General features: G+C 33.7%; 2 protein-coding genes and 2 long non-coding RNA genes across 4 annotated transcripts; 2 read left to right on the top strand and 2 right to left on the bottom strand.

Moving 5' to 3' along the window:
* Nucleotides 1-2,255: 2,255 nt before the first annotated feature.
* Nucleotides 2,256-10,427, top strand: LOC148770421 (cysteine-rich receptor-like protein kinase 43). Its single transcript, XM_088818524.1, has 4 exons — nt 2,256-2,744; nt 8,466-8,700; nt 8,972-9,122; nt 9,709-10,427. The coding sequence occupies exons 3-4, from the start codon at nt 8,979-8,981 to the stop codon at nt 10,132-10,134; spliced, it is 570 nt and encodes a 189-aa protein (XP_088674650.1). The 5' UTR covers nt 2,256-2,744; nt 8,466-8,700; nt 8,972-8,978; the 3' UTR covers nt 10,135-10,427.
* Nucleotides 10,428-12,181: 1,754 nt separating this feature from the next.
* Nucleotides 12,182-14,257, bottom strand: LOC105966031 (lignin-forming anionic peroxidase). Its single transcript, XM_088818516.1, has 3 exons — nt 13,758-14,257; nt 12,941-13,106; nt 12,182-12,836 (listed from the first exon to the last, which is right to left on the bottom strand). Exons 1-3 carry the CDS (start codon nt 14,175-14,177, stop codon nt 12,451-12,453), a joined length of 972 nt encoding a protein of 323 aa, XP_088674642.1. The 5' UTR covers nt 14,178-14,257; the 3' UTR covers nt 12,182-12,450.
* A 3,821-nt stretch (nt 14,258-18,078) lies between these two features.
* On the bottom strand, nt 18,079-19,258 carry LOC148770422 (uncharacterized). The gene is made up of 2 exons (XR_016031355.1): nt 18,232-19,258; nt 18,079-18,138 (listed from the first exon to the last, which is right to left on the bottom strand). It is a non-coding gene; the product is annotated as an uncharacterized LOC148770422 (long non-coding RNA).
* A 1,438-nt stretch (nt 19,259-20,696) lies between these two features.
* On the top strand, nt 20,697-22,346 carry LOC148770423 (uncharacterized). Its single transcript, XR_016031229.1, has 3 exons — nt 20,697-20,835; nt 21,471-21,625; nt 22,120-22,346. It is a non-coding gene; the product is annotated as an uncharacterized LOC148770423 (long non-coding RNA).
* Nucleotides 22,347-24,007: the final 1,661 nt, after the last annotated feature.

A 24,007-nucleotide genomic window follows, 5' to 3' on the forward strand; every position in this document is an offset into this window, starting at 1 on the left:
ATTATCGAGCGAGGTGGTTGCACGTGGGAGTTGCCTTGCAACGCATTTGTAGTATCGAGCGAGTTGGCTCCTCGTGGGAGTTGTCTCGCTGCGGGTTCGTAGTATCGAGCGAGTTGGCTCCTCGTGGGAGTTTCCTCGCTGCGGGTCGTAGGATGGAGCGAGTGGTCTCCTTGTAGGAGTTATCTCGTTGTGGGTTCGTAGACCCGAGGGAGTTGCCTCGCAACGGGTTATATGACTGAGCGAGTTATCTCATCGTGGGAGTTGTCTTGCTGCCGGTTGTAGTACCGAGCGAGTTGGATCCTCGTGGGAGTTGTCTCGCTACGGGTTGTAGTACCGGGCGAGTTGGCTCCTCGTGGGAGTTGTCTCGCTGCGAATTGTGGGACGGAGCGAGTGGTCTCCTCGTGGGAGTTATCTCGCTGTGGTTATGAGACCCGAGGGAGTTGGCTCCTCGTGGGAGTTACCTCGCAACGGGTTATAGGACGGAGCGAGTGGTCTCCTCGTGGGAGTTATCTCGCTATGGTTTCGTAGACCCGAGGGAGTTGGCTCCTCGTGGGAGTTGTCTCGCTGCGGGTTGTAGGATGGAGCGAGTGGTCTCCTCGTGGGAGTTGTCCCGCTGTGGGTATGAGACCCGAGGGAGTTGGCTCCTCGTGGGAGTTGTCTCGCTGCGGGTGGTAGTACTGAGCGAGTTGGCTCCTCGTGGGAGAGAGAAATTAATTTTTCACCCCCCTGAGGTATGGTCAAATTACAAAAATCTCCCTCTTGTTTGGATAATTACATCTACCCCCTCAACTATGATTTTTTCTTACACACCCACCCTTATTGTGCCAAATTCAACATAATCATCTAGATTCCGTGGAATGTGCTCTAATTTGTACTCATTTTGTGTAAAAATACAGTTTCCGATGCACCACAAACTGATATATACAAGCTAAAAATCGCATATTATGATCATCTTGCTTCATAATGTAGAGTTTGAATGGGATAAAATGGGTACACAAGTGATAATATTCCATATAATCTCGAAGATTCCACTAAATTTGAGGATTGAGGGGTTGGTTGTAATTATCCAAACAAGAGGGGTGTTTTTGTAATTTGACCATACCTCAGGGGGTGTTTGTAATTTACCCTATTTAATTATTATTTTAATAATATATACATAATTAATTTTATGTAAATTAATTACAAAAAATGAGTAATTTATTAATTAATAAATATGGTGTTTGAATGAATGAATGTGCAGGAGCGCATACACTAGGTCAAGCACAATGCTTCTTGTTCCGTGGAAGAATATACAGCAACGGAACCGACATTGAGATGCCAACTTCGCCAAAGAAAAAAGACGAAGATGCCCTCAAACCGGCGGCGATGCTAATTTGGCGGCGCTTGATTTGGTGACGCCGAATTAGTTCGACAACAATTATTACAGGAACATTGTGCAAAGAAAGGGTCTTCTTCAGACGGATCAAATACTTCTAAGCGGATCGACGAGCTCCATTGTTACCGATTACAGCCGAAACCCTAGAACTTTTGCCGCTGATTTCGCGAGGGCTATGATTAAAATGTCGGAGATTCAGCCCCTTGTCGGACAAGCTGGAATCATCAGAAGGGTTTGCAGCGCAATCAATTAGTTCATTAATTAATTAACCATTTATTTGCTTGTATATGCAATTCATTTTTTTTATTATTTTTAAAATAATTAGCTGATATTGGTTTCACATATTCTTTCATCGTTCAATAATTGTATATTATATTTACAGTACTATTTGTATTTTCTTGTTCTGTTATTCCTCCATGTAATCTTTGATTTTATGAACCAATTAATATAATGGAATTTTCATTTCTATATATATATTATAGTATATATATATATATATATGGAGTTATATTCATTTCAATATTAGTAGTAACCATGCATGGCCACGTGTTCCCCATGAATCCACAAACGTCCGTGCCTTACACCATTTGTATACGTAGTAACGGATTTTTTTGACATTTTAGGCTATATAATATTAATTAAAATTTTAAATAAGGGCAAATTACGGCCACCCCTGAGTTATGGTTACATTACGAACACCCCCTATTGTTTGGATAATTACAGCCACACCCTCAAAAAAAAATATTTTCTTAAATCACCCCATATTGTGGCCCCCCTGCAAAAAACCCTGGATCCGCCCTGCTAACAAGTGGCTTATATGCACTCGAAAAGATGCTAAGGTCCAGCAAATTATAATGTGTTAATGCAAAATTCAGCATCGTAGACGGTTAGGATTAGATTGGAATCTTCACAAATCAAAGGTTTACATCTTTATTTATGTTTACTAGTGCAACACTTCAATATTGTGCTGCTATATTCTGCGTTAAGTAAACCTTAGATGTGATAGCAATTTACTTTCATCTGCCTGTAAGAGATTTGATTACCCACGTGCATAACTGTGAGTGATTTTATAAATTTGTAACTTTGGGTAGAATGGTAATTTTTTAAGGCCTCGTTTGGTTGCCAAGGTAAGATTAGTCGCTAAATAATCTAATGAAAGCCCAATTGTATTATTGGATAAAATAGTATTTTCCTGGTCGACCCAGAAGATGTTGGGTAATCTCCCAAAACATCAAATAAAGTCCAATTATTTAGTTTATGATGTCTAATCTTCCCCCTAACCAAATGAGGCCTTAGTATTATTACAACATGGAAGTGAGATTACAAGTTATATATACTGACATTACATAAAATATCTTTCTTGCTTTATGTTGAGTGTAGATTTTACACTCAATACGTTTACTTTACGTGGATCTTTTGTTTAGATTTAATTATATTTGTGCTTTAATTGATTGATTTTGTGTTTTATAGGTGAAAAACGAGAATTAGGTGTCCATGAAGGTAAAAAGATCAAAAAGAAAGGAAAAAGTTGCAAATAAGGAAACAAATCAAATTGGAAGAAGGAATCTCGCCACAGCTTTGACAGTATCCACGATTTTGAGCATATCTCTCTCATAAGAACTCCGAATTAGGTGATTTTGGCGGCATTGGAAAGCTAATTTCAAGGGCTACAATTCTTATTTACACAATATTCCAAAATTCGGACTCCAACATGGCGAAAATCGAATAACAAGTCCTGATAGGGAGAAAGTGGCGGAAATTGAGTCCTATTAGGTTTCTACTACTTCCTTATCAAGAAAAGCCTATAAAAGCAACATGTCTCTACACCATAAGGACGAAATTTTACACCACAAAACACGAGGAACGAAGATCAACGAAGACTCAAGCATAGTTTTTCTTATTTCTTTTATTTTTATTTTGTTTATCATAAGAATTACGAGTAGCTAAGTTTTTATTCTAGGATTTTATTGGAACCCTATGTGGTAATTCGAACCTCTTTTTCGACTTTTATGCAAGTTTAATTCTTCGATTATTTCCTCTATCTTGATCTTATTTAGTGCATGAGCGTAGCTAACTTATGTTGCTATTAGTTATTGTTAGAATTGATTGACAGATCGTTTTAATGATTAGAACAGGGATAGAAGAGCCTTCGAGTAGTTTTTCACCGAATGTGTGTGTTAATTGCATGTATTATCGTAGACATACAGATAATACCTTAGGTAGCCGTTTACGAGACTTGTTATTTAATGCTTTATTTATACTAGGTTTGCATAGACATATAGTAAATCTTTTATGAATAATAGGTTTATAGCGCAGCGACAGCTGGTTATGAATAATTTCGTGTCTTGGGTTAATAATCGGGAATCGTAACTTGCATGATAGGAGAGTAATTGGGTGAAGAATTATCGCATAGGGGGAAGATAAAATCCTAGATCCGTTTATTATTGATTTTTCTCGTGATTACTTGTTTTCTTAATTATTTTAATTTTATTAGTTAATTAATTTGACAACCTTGCGTAGGCTGGATAAAAATCACAATTGTTAGGATTTGGTACTTAGGATTAAATAATTTACGTATTCCCTGTGGGATCGACATCCGACTCTCACGAGTCTACTTTACTACTTGTTTGCGATACGTACACTTGCGTGTTGGTATTTAGCACCCAACAAGTTTTTGGCGCCGTTGCCGGGGAATACGGCTAAATTATTTATTTATTCTAATATCAAATTTGAGCAATTTTTCTTACTTCAGTCATTTAATTTTTATTTTTATTTTTATTTTTAATTTTGAATTTTTGTTTTTTTTACATGTCTGGTTACAATGTTGGGGCACCTCAAACGGGATATGAATGGCTTCCATCTGACGAATACCTCCAAAACACCTACGATATGCCTCCGTTTTGTTCAGCATGTGGTGGAAATCATTTTTCCGATCAATGTTGGGGATCACCAAAGGCGACAAATTTCGTCGAAATTACCAACGGAGGTTATTGGAACACTTACACCAACACATACGAGCAAAGCTTTCAAGACCAAGATTTGAACGAGTTTCAACATAGAGAGCCACAAATTGATGATTTTCAAAATTATTATCCAATGCAGCAGCAGACCACTGATGAACAACTTGATTTGGTATCCCTTATTGCCGAATTCATGAAGTCCACTCAAGCATCATTTCAAAATATGGAGATACAACTGGAAGAGATGACTCTCAAATTTAAATCTGAGTCTCTTGAAAATATTCCAAACGAAATCGGCAATGGTTATATCAAAGAAAATTCGGGTGAAGCCTGCGGTGAGAAAAATCTTCTATGTCCGGAAAATAGTGTCGATGTGAGAGAAATTGAAATTACAAAGACACTTGAGCATGATGAATCTGAGAAGGCAATCGAGCTAAACCACGAAGATGCCTCAGAACAAGAGAAGAAGGAGATGGATGTAATGATTGAAGATATTCTAGTTGTGGACCCTGTCGTTGATCTAAATGTAGATTTGAAGGCATCAATAGAGGTTGACGAGAAGACGAAGGTGTTTGAAGTGGAGGTTATACGCGGACGTGAGGTTTTTGTGTACCGATTTGAGGGAGCGGGTGATGAAGATCCCATCTTAGCTTCGTACCGATTGATTACAACCAAGAAAGACTACAAGCTAAGGTGGACCCTGATATATTGCAATGCTATCCATGCCTTGGTTGCAATTAAAGTGATAGAGCTCATGGATGGATGCGCAATCTACAAGGCTTTGGATTGGACATAACAGTTTTAAGAAGCAAAGTCTGGCTGAAGACTTAAAACTTAGCGCTTCTCGGGAGGCAACCCGAGCTTTCGTTTTTCTTATTTTATGTTATTTTAAATTTTTAGTTTTAGTTTTATTTTATTTTCTTTAAAAAAAAAAAAAAAAAAAAAAAAAAAAAACTTTAGGGGCACTAATACAAAGTTTTTATTTTGCAGGGACCTAATTGCAATTATTCACACGGCCGTGCAAGAAAAAGGCAGGAATCTCACACGGCCGTGTGAGATTTCGGCGCAGCTACTGGACAAAAACGCATAATGGCGCGGCCGTGCGGATTTCTTAACTAAATCTCGCACGGCCGTCCGAAATTCGAAGCCGCTACTGCCCAAATATGCAAAATGGTGCGGCCGTGCGGATTTCACGCTTAAATCCCGCACGGCCGTCCGCCGAAAAAAAAAAAAAAAAAAAAAAACAAACAAAAAAAAAGGGGGCAATTTTAAATACAATTTTTCACACATTCTTGAGCCGGTACCCGAACTTTCGGATGATGAAGATGATGGTGATGCTCATGCGCAAGGCGGAGTTGACGAGCAGCCCGACGATGGTCCCGACATTTAAACAGGTGTTTTCTATCCTTAAACTCCGGGCGAATCACATTGAGGGCAATGTGAATTTTAAGTTTGGGGGTGGTAAACTACTTGTTTTCGTTTATGTGCGCTTTATTTGTGTCTTAATTTTTTTTAGTTTGCATGCTTTAGTTTTGTTTTCGTTGCATCGATGAATTATGATGATGAGAGATGGTCAATGTTTGATGATGAGACTACTTGTTTTATGCTTTTAAGGAGTAGATATTTGTTCAGCTTTCGATTCAACGGAACGTAGAAGTGAATTATTGCTAGGAATCACACCTTGTGCATTGCTTTGGTTGAATGTTTTGCATTTTAAATTTGGAATTTATTTGTGCTCAATCATGCTTTGTTCGGTTTTAAATCTCACCTTAGGACATTTATGATACGAAGTGTTGATAGTAAGTGATTTGGGATATGATTTGGGCCTTCTTTGAACCGTTTGAGCCTTTCAAGCCTACCTTTTTTGTCAAATTATCCTTAGAACCTTGATTTGAGCCTCGGAGAAAAGGTGTTCTTTCTTTTAGCCAATATGTAGAAGGTAGAAAAGTGGAGATTTTTGAATAATTATCCCTTGGTGGTCGTTCGAAAAATTCTTATAAGATCTTTTTGCTTCTTCGATAAAAAAAAAAAAAAAAAAAAAAAAAAAAAAAAAAAAAAAAAAAAAAAGAAAAAAAGAAAAAGGATAGATATATATGTGCATCTTCATATATATATGTATCTAAATTCTTCGATTCGAAAAAAAAAAGAAAAAAAAAAAAAAAAGAAAAAAAAAAAAAAAAAGAAGAAAAAAAAAAAAAAAAAAAAAAAAAAAAAAAGGAGAAGAAGAAGAATAGATTAGAAGGGAGAAATAAGGACTAGTTGTTGAGTTGTGTTGAAAACTCGATCCATTGCCTAAAAGGCAAAAGTGTTGACGTGTGAATTTTGGAGAATCGAGTTTATTGAAGTCCCTAGAGGTGAATTCATTGTTTCAAACGCCTATCTTTCAAATTTTGGCGTAATCACCTCAATTCAAGACAATTAGCCACACATACCCATATTACCTACCTCGGACCAAAGAGCCTAACAATTGAAAGCCACAAAGTCCCAATGATCCCAATAGCTTATTGTTCAATATTAGTTGAGTAAAATAATTTGGTGAGTATTTGGAGTCAAATATATGCATGTAAGTATAAATTTTCTCTATTTTTAACTTGCAAATATTGGATACTTGAAGCAATTGTATGATTTGTGGTTTTTGGTAATAGTGAGTGACTAAGTGCCGTTGAATGTTAAGCTTGCGAATACCTAGGAATTATCATCATAATTGCAAGTTCTGAAAACATGAAGTTGACCAATCGATCTATGTAATGAGATGTATTGTCATGGTTTGTGTTCTTAATTTGATTTTACTTGAGGACAAGCAAAAGTTCAAGTTTGGGGGTGTGTTGAGTGTAGATTTTACACTCAATACGTTTACTTTACGTGGATCTTTTGTTTAGATTTAATTATATTTGTGCTTTAATTGATTGATTTTGTGTTTTATAGGTGAAAAACGAGAATTAGGTGTCCATGAAGGTAAAAAGATCAAAAAGAAAGGAAAAAGTTGCAAATAAGGAAACAAATCAAATTGGAAGAAGGAATCTCGCCACAGCTTTGACAGTATCCACGATTTTGAGCATATCTCTCTCATAAGAACTCCGAATTAGGTGATTTTGGCGGCATTGGAAAGCTAATTTCAAGGGCTACAATTCTTATTTACACAATATTCCAAAATTCGGACTCCAACATGGCGAAAATCGAATAACAAGTCCTGATAGGGAGAAAGTGGCGGAAATTGAGTCCTATTAGGTTTCTACTACTTCCTTATCAAGAAAAGCCTATAAAAGCAACATGTCTCTACACCATAAGGACGAAATTTTACACCACAAAACACGAGGAACGAAGATCAACGAAGACTCAAGCATAGTTTTTCTTATTTCTTTTATTTTTATTTTGTTTATCATAAGAATTACGAGTAGCTAAGTTTTTATTCTAGGATTTTATTGGAACCCTATGTGGTAATTCGAACCTCTTTTTCGACTTTTATGCAAGTTTAATTCTTCGATTATTTCCTCTATCTTGATCTTATTTAGTGCATGAGCGTAGCTAACTTATGTTGCTATTAGTTATTGTTAGAATTGATTGACAGATCGTTTTAATGATTAGAACAGGGATAGAAGAGCCTTCGAGTAGTTTTTCACCGAATGTGTGTGTTAATTGCATGTATTATCGTAGACATACAGATAATACCTTAGGTAGCCGTTTACGAGACTTGTTATTTAATGCTTTATTTATACTAGGTTTGCATAGACATATAGTAAATCTTTTATGAATAATAGGTTTATAGCGCAGCGACAGCTGGTTATGAATAATTTCGTGTCTTGGGTTAATAATCGGGAATCGTAACTTGCATGATAGGAGAGTAATTGGGTGAAGAATTATCGCATAGGGGGAAGATAAAATCCTAGATCCGTTTATTATTGATTTTTCTCGTGATTACTTGTTTTCTTAATTATTTTAATTTTATTAGTTAATTAATTTGACAACCTTGCGTAGGCTGGATAAAAATCACAATTGTTAGGATTTGGTACTTAGGATTAAATAATTTACGTATTCCCTGTGGGATCGACATCCGACTCTCACGAGTCTACTTTACTACTTGTTTGCGATACGTACACTTGCGTGTTGGTATTTAGCACCCAACACTTTAGAATCCGATACACGAGAGTTACTCGACTGGAAACGGAGGCTTGACGTGATAACAGGCACAGCAAAGGGATTGCTTTATCTTCACGAAGATGCTCCGTGTTCCATCATACACCGTGACATCAAAGCCAGCAATATCTTACTAGACGACAAATGGGTGGCCAAGATTGCCGATTTCGGATTGGCCCGTCTCTTTCCCGAAGATCAAACGCATGTCCAAACACGTATAGCTGGCACTAAGTACGTGTTTTCTTGCATTCTAATATTTTTTTGAGGTTGTCTCTTTGTTGTTTGAGTTGGATTAACAAATATCCAAACTTATTTCTGCGTGCCTAAATGCTTCCAAAAGAATTTGTCGCTTTAGAATTCCAATACTGGATTGGTTACCTAATTTTCAATTCTACCCTTACATTCTCTCTTCTCGACTTATTAGTGAACAATATTATTTTAGTCTAAACATGTACATTTCCCTAAAACCAAGCCATAAATATTGAGTTTCTTAATATTGCAGTGGTTATATGGCACCGGAGTATCTCATGCTTGGGAATCTTTCTAAAAAAGCGGATGTCTTCAGCTTTGGAGTAGTTGTTCTTGAGCTAATTAGCGGACAGAAGAACTCGGCTTTCAACCGAGACCCTGATTGTCAGAGCTTACTTGAATGGGTAAATAAAAACTTTGATATTTGACATTTTTTATGATCAAGAATCTAGTTTAACGCATCAGAAACTTGTTTTAATCGTAAATAACAACTCCCGAAAATTTCTGATTTTGGAACAATATTTTTCATTCCATATTCCGAAAGTTCCAATTTTGTTTGGAACAGAATTGGAATATTATTAGATTCTGATTTCTAATCCGATTTTAATTTTCAAGAAGTCCGACTTGTTTCCAAAAATTACACTTGTAATATCAATATTATTATGTATTTTGTACTATAACTTCCGTGACCAGAAAAAAATGGAGTTTCCGAATTTCGCATTATGATCCTTAAAGTTCCGATTTTGGAACAAATGTTTTGATTCCAATTTCCGATAATCCCATTTTTTTTGGAACAAAAATAAAATTAGTTTTCCACTTCCAAAAAAAAAATATCGTTTTTTCCTAAAGTGCTAATTCCGATCTGTCCGATTTTGTCTTGCCATGTGCGTAGTAAGACAAATACAATGTATATACATTCGTAAACCTTTTTTTAGTGTAAAAAACATCACTTAATATATTAAAAAAAGTTCCACCATGTTCTATATCCAGGCATATAAGCTATACAAGAAACGCAGAACCTTGGAAATCATGGATCCCTCATTGCTGGCATCAGCAGACAGAGAGCAGATAGCAATGTGTGTGCAGATAGGTTTACTCTGCGTCCAAACAGAATCGCATCTACGGCCAGACATGGATCGTGTGGTTGCGATCCTCTCGAGAAAACCGAGCAATCTCGAGGAGCCCACCAGGCCAGGTTGTCCTGGATCGAGGTACAAAAGACATCACCGCCCTAAGTCTTCTACCGGCGGTGTCGCCACGTCATCAGTTACTGGAACTTCTGACGTGTCGAGTTCTAGTTCGTTTGGGTCCACCACAGGTACGCAAACCGCCACGTCATCTGGAACTCGATCGAGCTATACGGGCCCACGTGTTGATGGCCCGCCACGTGGAAAGCGTCCTACCGTGAAAGATTAAGGGCATTTCGTTAATTAATATGTGGCGGGTGAATATAATATTTTTTTGTACATATAATGTAGTTGTGGTTGCGGGTATTTTTTGTTTGTTGATAGATTTTGGTGCGAGGGGGTGATATAGATATTGAATGCCTAATTATCGAGCGATTAGCTTAGAAATTCGATTATTGTTGCGCCGTAGAAAGAAGATTGATTTGGAGTAGAGGAACATATGTACTTTTTGGTGTCTAATAATATGTTGCATTTAAATGTTAATTTTTTTTATTTTTCTAATAAATAAAAAAGCCTTTTGAATAATATTTTTCATTTCGAATATTGAAATTTCAGATTTTCATTTCGATAAAAAAGAACTGAACTCCAAGAACAATAAGAACAAGTAATTCATAGTGGTTCGGATCAAGAATTGATCCAACATCCACTTTGAACAACACGAACTCGATCGTTTTATTGATCAATTAACGGAACTCAGGTTCGCTTATAAAAACACATACTCGCAACAAATCACTCTCTCAAGAAACATCACCGAAAACTCTAAATGGGTTTCTCTCTCATAAACTAACTAGCCAACAAGCAGGGGCGGACCCAGTAAGAGACTAGGGTGGCCCCGCCCATGCAATTTTGAATTTATCTATTAGTTTATAGACTTTCGCCTCCCAAAAAAAATATTTTTATACACTTTTAACCCTCCACATTTTTTCTTTTCTTAAATCACCCAATATTCTGACCCCGCAAAAGATCATGAGTCCGCCCCTGCTAACAAGTGGCTTATATGCACTCTAAAAGATGCTAAGGTCCAGCAGCTCTTGTCCACGTGTTGCATGTCACCAGAAGTTAGTTAACTCTTCACACTACAAAAAAAAAAAAAAAAAAAATCTTTTTAGCGACAACACCTATTTTTTACATAGTTAGGCAAAAAGTGTTGTTATTATGCTTGTCACTAACGGGATGTCGCTAATGCTCTATAGTGATAATAAATAAGGATTTAGTGACAACAAAAAGAGGTATTAGTGACAATAAAAAGATGTTGTCACTTAATGTGTGTATTAAGTGACAACTTTTGTATTTGTCACAATTGGGGTGTTGCTAATGCAATTTTTTCTTGTAGTGGATCGGTTGTTTTCCAGCTTGTACAGTCAGCTTTCTTCAACCAATCAGACCCGTTCTTGATCCCTTGATACTTCATCAATCCTTTAAAATTAATTAATTAATTCGAGTAAAATTCTATTGTAACAACTATTACAGTAGAACCTCGATAAATTAATACTCGATAAATTAATAACCTCGCTTAAATAATAAATTTTTCCAGTCCCGACTCGGGGACAACGTGCTAAATTAATAATTCGCTAAATTTATAAGATAATACACTTTAAAAAATTTTAAGAAGCCCCATATAATATATAAATTAATAATGCATAAAAATAATTCTTAAATTACATGGTACAATACATACTTCACATATCTATGAAGGCTTAGTAAAATATAATTTAATTGTCACTTGTTTCTTGTTGAAGTTCACATTACCATCAATCTCATCCCTCACTTTTCTTAACATGGTTAGAATTTTTGGTATAGTTTTCTCATACCTTAACAGAAAATTGTTCAATGCCATATCTGCTTTAAAAGCTTCCGTTTGTGAAACGGGCTCTATAGGGCACTAAACTAATGGTACAATGAATAATATACACGTAATTTTTTTAAAAAATGTATTATTGAAAATAATAATAAAAGTAATTTCATAAATTAATAAGTTATTAATTAATGTATAAATTAATAATTATTAATTTATCGATAAGTTAATATTTCGCTAAATTAATGAAATTTTGATGGTCCCAATTGTATTAATTTATATTAATTACTATCAATCATGAAACAAGTAATTAATAATTAATAAATTAATTCACCAACCATGAGAAGTAAAATGACCTTAGCTTAGCTAGATGTAGGTGTGACTCTTGAGCAGCAGCTCTAATTTGACCTTACACAAAAAAAAAAATAAAAAAAAATGATAATTAATAAAATGTTTATATTCAATATTAAACAACTGGAGGAACAAACCCAAATTCACTTCAAGTTTTATTTCTTAATTTATGATCCAACAATAATTGATCAATAATAAATACAAACAACTTGCACTAACATTAATTATTCCAAACAAAATAACATAACACGCACGCGCGCACACACACAACATGAGAGGTACGATACTCGAGGTCGAGGATGATGACGTCGATAATTAAACAAACATTTAACGAACATTAACAGCGCACTTTGTGCTTTATTAATACGACCGATTAATTAATGTAATCGATAAAACTCTCTAGTTGATTGCGCTGCAAACCCTTCTAATGATTCCAGCGCTTCCGAGGAGGGGCGAAATCTCGGACATTTTAATCATTGCGTTGGCGAAATCAGTCGAAAAAGTTCTAGGGTTTGTGCTGTACTCCGTGACGATGCTAGTTGTGGCACCGGAAAGAAGTATTTGATCCGATTGGAGAAGACCCCTTCGCAGCACAATATTTCTGAAATAATTATTGTCGAACGAGTTAGGTGTCACCAAATCGAGGGGGGCCAGATTCGCGTTACCCCCCGTTTGAGGGCACCCGCGTCTTCTCTCGCTGGCAAAATTGGGATCGATGTCGGTGCCGTTGCTGTATACTCTCGCTCGGAACAAGAAGCATTGGGCTTGACCTATTGTGTGTGATCCTGCATGCATGCACGCACGTGTACATATATTAATCATCGATCAATTTAATTAATGGTGTGATCATAATATAAATATATATGTGATATATTTATAATTAACCTACCTGATAGGGCAACCATTTCCCTTGTGTTGAGTCCCTTATTCGCGAAAGACGAGATGAGACCGTTGAGACCGGCAAACGGACTCGGTAGATCGGAGTTTGCCTGCGCGCGGTTCGCTGTTGTCGAGTCTCTTCTTCCTAGCCTCACCGTCCACGATGGACCGCTAACCTGCACCCGCATATATACGAATATATTATATATATAGACTTGAATTTTAATATATATATATATATATATATATATATATATATATATATATATATATATATATATATATACAGTGGCGGATTCAGGATTTTTGCCAAGGGGGTTCGAAATTGTAGAGTAAAAAAATTAAATATCACTTTATAAAAATAGTGGACCAAAAATTTACAATTTAAAAATTTTAGGTGAATTGTGGAAATATTTAATGGAAAAAAAGGTGAAAAACGTTATATTTGGAAAAAAAAATCAAATATTGAAAAAAACAATAAATGTGAAAAATGTTAAGATTTGGAAAAGAAATCAAATATAGAAAGGGGTGGAGTTCGAACCGGAACCTATTATTAAAAGAAGGCAGACCTTTACCACCTCAACAACCTACTTCTTCTATTAACATATGTATAATAGTACTATTTCTTTACAATCAAGGGTGTGCAACTGCACACCCGAGACCATAGCTAGATCCGCCACTGTATATATATATATATATATATATATATATATATATATATATATATATATATATATATATATATATATATATATATATATTGGCTGCAGGTTTCTTCAGTACTGAAGAAAAAAAAACATGCATGATATATAAATATATGTACTTACAGCAACAGAGGCTTCTCGTGCAGCTAGGGTTAGTACGTCGGCGCAAGAAACGACGCCGGGGCATGCACGCTCGACGAGAAGTTTGGCCGCTTCGATCACTTCGTACCCTCTGGCGGAGTTCACATTAGGGATAGCGGTTTTCTCGGACTGAATGGTGGGGGTCTCGTCCAATAGGATCGAAGCATCGCAGCCCTGAACGAAGCAGTCGTGGAAGTGGAGCCGAATGAGCGAGGCCGCCATGCGCCTCTCACGTGACACCGCTTGTCTGATTGAGTTTCGGATAATGGTGACCGCAGTAGGGCATGTTCGGTCGTAGAATGTTGCAGACAGCTGTGCTTCGCTTAGTGGAAGTACGACGAAGATGCTGAATAGAAATATCGCCGAGAAAATGTATTTTTTTATCGAAGAAGAAGAAGCCATTATTCGAAATATTTAATTTGGAAATATAATTAATTAATTAATTAATTATTTGGTTTGGAGGTGAAGAAGAAAGTTGATGGAGAAGAAAGAGGTTTTGCTGCTATATTTATAGGTGTAATTCTTTGGTCACTGTTCACGGCTGAAGCGCGTTGCGACCACGTATTTTATTTTATTTTATTTTTTTATTACAAAAGAATATTGTTTTATATTTAATTTATTTTTTTGTGAAATTTTATTTAGTGTATGGGACTTGGTCTTGGTGTTCTGTTAGCTAGTACTTAGTAGAGTTTTATTTATTTTGCAATAGTTAAATGGGTATTTGTCAAAATAATGGATATAAGTGTGACGTGTGGTAGCTAATATTTAATAATAGAGGGAATAAAATAAGGAGATTGGTTGAACAACTAATAATTGACTCACATATATTTTATAATAATAAAAAAAGATTTACATAAATACTAGATATATAAGATATATGCTAATTAATATATGGCGGTGAATATATATTGTCAAATTAAAGGTGCATGGAAATTTGAACTCCATACGTTATATCCATGTTTATGTATTTTACAATTTATATTTTAGTGGATTATATTCTATTAATGTATAAATTTAAATATACACCCAAATGTATATATTTATATGATTTTTCTTGAATCAATAGAAAAAAACGTCGGGTGTACGTATTTCGACGAAGAATCTGTACAAACTCGTGTCGACGGGAGTCTAAGTCTGAAATTACAATAAAGTTGAGTTTACATATACCTGGATAAACCTATACTTTCGTTTCGTATAATAATTTGCAAATCATACGAAAAACGTAAACTACAATAGGATAACTATGTGTGACAAGCTAGACCTATCAACCGTTGGCAAATGAATTTTCGAATTTCGACGTAAATTCATTATTAATTTGCTCCAACTGTTAAGTCATTATTGCAGGACAGTGTAATTATATTACATTTTTTTACCAAGAAGTTAGTTTAAGTGATTAACTGTAATCTCCTAAACTAGGAAAGTTTTGTATAATTTGATCAAATTAATTAGAAGATCAAACAAGTCTTCTTTTTAATTTTACTTTTTAGAGAATTTCTTTTTTTATTTTATAAAATCAATAGTTGGTGACGATATTTGAGTTTTAAACGTTATTCCTGATTTTCCTAGTTTGACTTTGATACCGTTATATTATATTGCTTCGGACAATTTTTATATAAATAGATTGTTTTTATTTTTGAAGTATTGGGAATAGGTCCAATTATTAATATTCTATAGTAAGATGCTACTCGGGACTAATCCCTATTCCACACATCTAATTGCAAGTAGGGGTGAACGCGGGCGGGTTTGGGCGGGTTTCTAAAAAAAATCAACCCGACCCGACATTGGCGGGTTACAAATTAGCAAACCCGCACCTGCTATTATAAACTTACAAATTGCCTCTTCGGGTTGGTTGGGTGGGGCGGGTTTGCGGGCGGGTTGGTTAAAAAAAAATCCAATAAAAGCTTTGACAGAAAGTTAATAGTATCTACTCACTTAAAAATTCTCATTGTTGCACTCTTCCGAAAACCCGAAAATCCCTCACTGTATTTTTTTTCCAAAGAAAAATGACCACCCATTGGAAAACCACTTTGCTGAATTATTAAAAAAAAAAAAAAAAAAAACAAACATGTTTCTGCAATTTTTCCAGTGAAAAATGACCACTCACAGCAAATAGCAAATCCCATCTTATTGGTTTTTTTTACCACTCTCATCTTCAACCCTCTCCATTTTCAATTGACGAATTTGGTTGGAGTGAACCTACAGACGAGACACCAAACTGGGAAGAACAGATGCGGCTGATCACTAAAAAACTAGGGTTTGACATATTACTGAATATATATTATATTAGTAGGACACGGGCGGGTCGGGCGGGTTGCGGGTTTTAATTTGCAAACCCGCCACCCGACCCATAACAATCGGGTATGCATATCATCAAACTGCGGGTGATAATTTAACATGTAAATTTTGCGGGTTTCGGGCGGATCGCCTCGGGTCGGGCGGGCGGGTCGGGTCCGGCGGGTTTATGAACACCCCTAATTGCAAGTGTCAATTCTCTTTGCAAAAAAATATATAATTTAATTGTCAGTAGGATTATAATTAATTAATTAATCATGCATGAATATATATATATATATATATATATATATATATATATATATATATATATATATATATATATATATAATTAATAATTATGATTTTTTTTAGATGAATTATTAATTATGATTTAAAATAATAAAAAATAAAATCTTACGTCCCTTATCTTTTAATTTGTTGTTGATTTGATTGGAATTTGATAACATGTATAGTACAAACTAATTGACATGAATTCATCAAAATTATAAAAAAAATAATAATAATTCATAATAATTGCTACAAGTGATAATTTTATAATTTATTTCTTGTAAAATTCGTCGACCTTAATTAGCTTAATAGAGACAGTTTATCCTCTACTTGACATGATCTTTTATGCATGGCGGACCCATGACGATATAATATTTACGGGAGAAATTTTGATTTTTTATTTTTATTTATTTTTTCATAAAAAAATAAATAAAATAAAATAAAATTGGTGATTGATTCAATGTTTTGGGATTTCTTCCAAACTAAATATTCCGGGAATTAGGGGAAAAAACATCCTCGTGTTATTTTTAGGGATATTTATTAGTTTGGGCAAATTACGGCCACCCCCTAGTTTGGGTAATTACACTCACTCTCTTCTTTTTAAATATTTTTACATAAAATTTATGTAATTCGGTTATTTACCGAACCAAATTGTATATTCAGTTCGTTAAACGGTACGAAATGTTGGTGTACCGAAATTTTGGTTCAATTTTACCGATTTAACATCTATAAATTTACCTCTGAAGGGGTATTTTAGTAAGATAATACATAGTTGATGGGTGGCTGTAATTACCCAAACAACAGGAGGTTTCCGTAATTTGACTACAACTCAGAGGTGGTGGCCATAATTTGCCCCATATATAAAAGATAGCTAAACCATTATTAGTTTAATTAATAATTAGATACAACGTAAAGTTTAGTTAAAATTTCATCGATATGAATTTTCAATTGTGTAAACTGTAAATCGATGCACAATCAAATTATTGAGCCAATACTTTCATTTATCTAAATTAAATAAATCGTGCTCAATTCGAACTCAAACTCTACTATATTCTTCGAATAATTTGAATAAGAAAAAAAAAAGGTCAAATATAAAAAAATATATATTTGAACCCTAAATTTCGACTCTAATAATCAAAATTATGTATAATAATAATCACTTCTGACACTAGGCCAAAATGCATTTCAGGCGACGGAAATTTGCGACGAAACAAGCTCATTTGCGACGGAAAATAAAAATTTGCGACGAAATGTTTGCGACTTTTCTGACGGAAAAAACCGTCAAAAAAGTGGCCGTCGCAATTTATGCGACGAAAAATATAAACCGTCGCAAATTTTGCGACGTTTAGTTAGAATCGTCGCAAAATTTTAATTTTTCCGTTAACATATATATGGCGACGACACTTTCAATATCGTCGCAAACTTCGTCCTCAATTTGCGACTGAAATAAAACGTCGCGTTTTATGTCTGTATATTTGCGACGAAAAACAATAAAAAGTCACAAATATTTTATTTGATTATTTTTTTTCCTATTTATTTCATTTGTTTAATTGTTAATTAATCTGTAATTATAAACAATTCTAATAAAATCAAATACGCAGAAGTACTGAACTCCGAATTTATATCCACTGTATTAAAATTCACAATTAAGTTAAATCATTCAAACATGAAATTTAAATTACAGAAAATGTTTATGTAGTAGTAGCATTACAAAGAGAACTTCATCCTTATGTAGCAGTAACAACCTTGAATGGCTCGCTATCTAACCTGAAGTTAATTCCAATAACATATTTCGGTCAAACTGAAAATCAAAACAAGAATGTGATTAGTGAAAGATAAGTAGCTATTATACAACTAAGAACTGATATAAAAATACTTTGGATTATATACTTACCCAAAAATCCTTTCTCTACAAAATATACGGTTCTATGTGGCGATCAGCATATAGCCCTGCTTTCTTACGGTCTTTACAAAACCTGAAAATAATACTTAAAACCTACAAAAAAGTTGCCATCAAAATACAAGATTTTAATCCACGGAGCTTTAGCAAATATCTCACATTTGGATATTTTATTTGAATTCAGTATATGTTATATAAAAGCATCTTAAAGAATCACACAATATAGACGAGATGGCTAAAGGGAATGCAATGAAAAGAGACATAAGCTTCCACCGATCTTTAGACATAATAACCAGCAAACTTACATTAGTTGCACCTGCTCTTCTCATTAATTGTATAATAGCTACTTATCTTTTCATTATGAATTCAAGTTATAGTTTTTTTATCTTTTTTATGGTTTTCTCCTATATGACTGGACAAGCTTAATTCTCTAAAAATAACTTGAATTCATAATATCAACAAACATCCTTATGAAGACAAAAAACTGAAAGTTCATACACTTGCGGATTGAAACTTGTTACTGCATCCATATCAAACCATCTTCATTACTGGCAAAAAAAAAAAAAAACACCAAATGTTTCACAAAAACAAGCAAAAAACCATCAACTTAGAAAGGAAAATAAAAATTACATTGCACGAGTTCCATTTTCATCAAGACATCCTTCTTTAGCCTTATTTATCAGATCTTCGCAAATCTAAGACACAACGGTGGCGCAATTTTTCCAAGAAAATTCACTAAACAATAACTTTTTAATTTCAGAAGGAAAAAAAAGGATTTTTTAAATGAAAGTAAGTAGTCTATGTTTTATTAAAAAAATAAAACACATAAATATGCACATTAAACAAAACATGCTCATTTTTAAAACCTAGATATATATACCCAACAATTAAAGTAGTCTGTTAACTTCAATGATAATTACATACATATATATTCAAATAAAAGTGATCTAAACCACCTTCTTTAGCTTTCTCAATAAGATCTGGCCACATCTACATTATCCCATTAACTAATTTCAAACATTAACAAAATTTAATAGCTATAAAAAAAAAAAAAAAAACAGAGAGAGAGAGAGAGAGAGAGAGAGAGAGAGAGAGAGAGAGAGAGAGAGAGAGAGAGAATGCTTCTTGGATAGTGAATGGATCGAGAAATGAGAATTTTCTTCTGACCATTTACAGAAATGGCCTTTGAATCATATGAAACAGAAGCTTCTACACAATAAACCCATGAGCAAAATAGCACCACCACCACCCACAGAAGAAACCCATTCCACATTGCTAATTACAAAACCAAATAATGCCAGAAAATTCAGAACCCTCTTCTAATCTCTTGAAAATGTGTATAGTGCTATTACTTTTCAAATTTTATTTTAAATTAAATCTGAATTTACAAAATTTAGATTGAAGAAAAAGACAAGGTATAAATCCCAAATTAAACCCGATTTAATGGAGCATGAATTTTATACCTCTTTAATGATCACTACAAAAAAAGTGCTTTTAAATAACGAAACAATGGTAACAATTATAAAATTTGTCACAATAAGTAGCATATGGTAACGACTTATAAATTTTGTCACGAATAAGTCATTGTTTTGTAACAGTACTATAAAATCGTTACCAAAAGAAGAATTTCGTTACAAAAAACCCAGTATTTGGCGACAACCTAATATATTGTTACAAAAACTTTATTTTTGTTACGAAAGAATATTTTCTAGTGACAAAGGTAAACAATCGTTACAAATGTGATAATATTGTCATAAAAACTTGTTATTTTTTTGTGACAAATTTGAATCTATTACAATAACTTAATGGAATTGCCTTAAATAGTTATTAATTATTCAAATATACAAATACATTTTAGAATGTTGTTAATTTTTAGAAGGTTACAAATCAATTGACTTAATTTTGTTACAAAATGTTTTTTTTTACAATTTTGTTAATTTTTATGATGATCAATTAATTGTTAATAAAAATAATTCTACTAGAAACATATTTATTTTTATTATGTTATCATATGTAATTAACTATCATCAACACCAATTTATTTGTTATTACAAAATATATGAACAACATAAAAAATATATTTGAAGCATATTTGTTATTATTAATTATTAGTCTAAATTATTTTTCTAGTTGAACTTTTCAATTTTAAACATCAATTTTCATATCACCTAGCAAAATTTTTAATATCAAATATTGATTTTGAAGATTACCAAAATTCATTTTATCAATTGATATTGCAATAGAAATAATAGTAGTAGAGACACTTTAAGTTGTAAAAGACCAAAAAATTAATATATTCTAAAAGAATAATTTTTTGACTAAATATAATTAATCTATTATACAAATGGGCCAAATGGGCCAAATTGCCCAAAATATATTGCACAAGCAGCGGCAGCTTGTGAAAACATAAGGACAAAATGCGCTAGGGCTTTTAGATCTGACTCCGTATGGATAGTACTCAGATTCCTTCAAGCTTTTCACTTGAAGACAAGCAGCTTTTCACGGCGACGGCGATGGAGACAAGCGGTTTCTTCACGGCGACGGCGATGGAGATAAGCAACTTCAAGAAGGCGAGGAAGACGACAGTATACGATTAAGGTAAAGCTTTAATTTTTAATTTTACCTATTTCAAGTTTGAGGTTTCGATTTACGGCGACGACGACGAGACTATAGGTGATTTTTACTTCTGTTTTGTTCGATTTCAATCTCCCAATCTTGAATAAAATTTTGATTGGATTTAAGATGTTCCATTTGTTCCATATTGTTGTTAAAATATTCTCTTGTTGTACACGAAATATGCACAAATACCGGCATTATGTACACGAAATATGCATAAATACGGGCATTAGGTTTTTTTTTTTTTTTTTTTTTTTTTTTTTTTATTTAGGATGGGATTGAAATTTATTTCCATGTTATTCTGTATTATGTAGATGAAGTTGAGTTGGTGAATAAGGTTTTATGTTCATGAGAGATAGTGATAGTGTTATTTTGATTGATGAGTTATGAGATTTCCAGCATGAATGAATGTAGACAATTTGTCTAGGACTTTTTTACAAAACACGGGAAAATTTGCGGAATAAGAATTTCAAGAGCTTGAGCTTACCTCATGGTGGGAAATCAGTAGGAAATTTCCAGTGATATGGTTATTTGAAATATCGTGACAGTTATGTCTCATTCTTGTATTCATATGATTCCATTTACCATGCCAATGAATGCTATTAATACTTGTGCAGCTGGCTGAGTTGTTGCTTTAGGCCTTGGTGAAGATGGATTTTGGGCGAAGTAGCAACAACAACGGCGATTGGGCAGAGCTGGAGTGGCGATTGGGCAAAGCTGCAACGGCGATTGGACAAAGCCGGAATGGCAATTGGCAAAGCTAAAATTTAAGGTAGAACTAGTAAAAAATGCTTTTGGTATATTAGTTTTGGATCATCTTCTCTATTTAATCACTTGTACATATTACTCAAAAGATTAACCTATATATTACTTCGTATATGGTGAATTTGCAATGCTTGAAAAAACTATAACACTAGTTTAAGAATTTCTCAATAATACTCGTATGTAGTTGATATAGGTGTCTGTTGCTTACAAAGCCTTATAACTAGTATATAACATCAAATGCTAACAACATTGGTAGCAAAATGAATGTTGTCTAAACTTTAGATGCTAAGTTGAATGTTGTCTAGGCTAGCTAGCTATTACTTGAAATTGTTATTGCTTCTTTACTGCTTGCTTAAATCTCATCCTCTGAATTCTTATCAGTGCTTTTAAAAATATTTGTTCTATTCTCATGATATTAGTTCTTAATTTCCATGTATGTCCTTATCTAATGTGTATCATTAAAATTAATCTTGTAAAGTCGAATTGTACTTGTGTCTGCAGGTTTTTGGAATAGATACAATGGTGGATATTGCAACATGATGTTGCAGAAAATTGCTTTTGTTTTGATCAATATATTGTGCTTTTAAAAAAAACAATAAAACATGATGTATTTTATATTTTAAGCTTGTATAAGAATGTAATTATCCATAATTAAGATACAAGTTTCTTTTTGTAATAAAGAATATTATCTCTTGTTTTGATTGTGATTATAAAGTGTTACCAAGTAATCTTCAGCTCCTATTACAAGATTTCATTATGTTGCAGTTTATGCCTTTTGATGTATATTCATTTTGAATTTAAATTTATTATGAAGGATTTATGGTCATATTTATATAGTATTTGTGAGAATTATATAGGTAGCAAAAATATATATTTTTTTAATAAATTATGAGAATTTGTGAGGAAACAAATTGTCACATAAGGTATTTGTAACGAATATTATTATTACAAATATATATAAAATATTTCTCCAAATTTGACTATTGGTAACGAATTTATTTCTTGTAACGACACCAAACAGTATTAGTGAGGATAATATTGTTACCATAAATTGTGATATTGTAACAAACAATATGTCGTTACCAATACATTTGTAACGAATATAGAATATTTGTCACCTAAACTTCTAGCGTCGAGCTTTACAGGACAAACAAAAGGTAACAAATCTTCTGTTACAATAAGTTTTAGCGACAAATTAGGCACTTATTGTGACAATTTTTCTCCTTGCTAAAAGTGTCTTTTTTTGTAGTGGATTTTCAACAGCGGCAACGGAATCTTGTGGTAGCGACGGTGTGAGCTGGTCGTGGTAGCGACGGCGTGAGCTGGTGCTGGCATCGAAGTCAAAAGATGGTTGAGGCAACGTCTCTCCGTCACGGTGCTGGCAGCGTATCGCGGTCGCGGTGGTGATGCCCATCTCCGTCGTTGAAGGATGAAAACGAAGGAGAAATCTAAAATTGTCGGCCGCTCCAGGAAGAAAGACTGTGTGGAGGAGAAGAGGAATAGAGGGTTAGGGCACGCTGTTTAATAAATAAATTGGGGTTTCTGATTATAAATAAATAAAAATTAATAACTTGCGTCGTTTTATATTGAATGTCGCAACGTTTTTCATTTTATCTAACACAAATTGCGACGGTATTTCCCAAATCGTCGCAAAAAATTTTTGTTCTGCTAATAATTTAAATCATTGCGACGAAAATAACTATAAGTCGCAAATATATTAAATAAAAAAAATAATTGCGACGTTTTTAACACAAACGTCGCCATAGTTTGCGACGATTTATTTTTTTCGTCGCAATTGTCCAAAAAATTCTTTAACCTGCTCTAGTGCGACGTTATTTGCGACGTATTTTATAATAGTCGCAATTGTATTTATGGATTCTCATTTTTTTCCAATTTTGCGACTTTTTTTTTGTAAAACGTCGCAAAATTGCGACATATCCAATTTCGTCGCAAAAAAAAACGTCGCCTGAAATGCATTTTGGCCTAGTGTGATCCCGGGATGCCGGTGTAAACTTCATTCTCCAATTAGTTACATTAATACCTAAATTTGAAATAACAAATATAATATACCATTTAATATAATTAAAAAAAATTAATTGTCAATGGTAAGTAGTAATATAAATTTAATTAAAGGATGCATGGTTGTGGAGCTTTGAACAAGAACGTTTCTAAGTCAAAAGAGTGTATTGACAAGCAACTATTTATATATAGCTAATTAATTATTATGCAAATCAAAAAAGGTCAAACAATTTGTTAGAATCAATAGTTTAAATAAATAAATCAACACAATTAATTAATTAAATATGAATTTATAATACCATTATAATTAATTTGATTCTATCAAGAACCAGTTGTATTCAAATGCAAGGAAAATTATGACTTTGTTTGA

Source organism: Erythranthe guttata, chromosome 5, assembly GCF_056151865.1.
Source record: "Erythranthe guttata isolate IM_541 chromosome 5, IM_541, whole genome shotgun sequence".
NCBI classification, from domain to species: Eukaryota; Viridiplantae; Streptophyta; class Magnoliopsida; order Lamiales; family Phrymaceae; genus Erythranthe; species Erythranthe guttata.

Bases quoted from the DNA above. Each gene is read 5' to 3' on its own strand.
- LOC105966031 (XM_088818516.1), bottom strand. From the start codon at position 14,177: ATGGCTTCTTCTTCTTCGATAAAAAAATACATTTTCTCGGCGATATTT. The intron at 13,107-13,757 runs GTAAGTACATAT...ATGCGGGTGCAG, and splicing joins CACGAGAAGCCTCTGTTGCT to GTTAGCGGTCCATCGTGGAC. The intron at 12,837-12,940 runs GTAGGTTAATTA...GCATGCATGCAG, and splicing joins GGAAATGGTTGCCCTATCAG to GATCACACACAATAGGTCAA.
- LOC148770421 (XM_088818524.1), top strand. From the start codon at position 8,979: ATGGCACCGGAGTATCTCATGCTTGGGAATCTTTCTAAAAAAGCGGAT. The intron at 9,123-9,708 runs GTAAATAAAAAC...TTCTATATCCAG, and splicing joins GTCAGAGCTTACTTGAATGG to GCATATAAGCTATACAAGAA.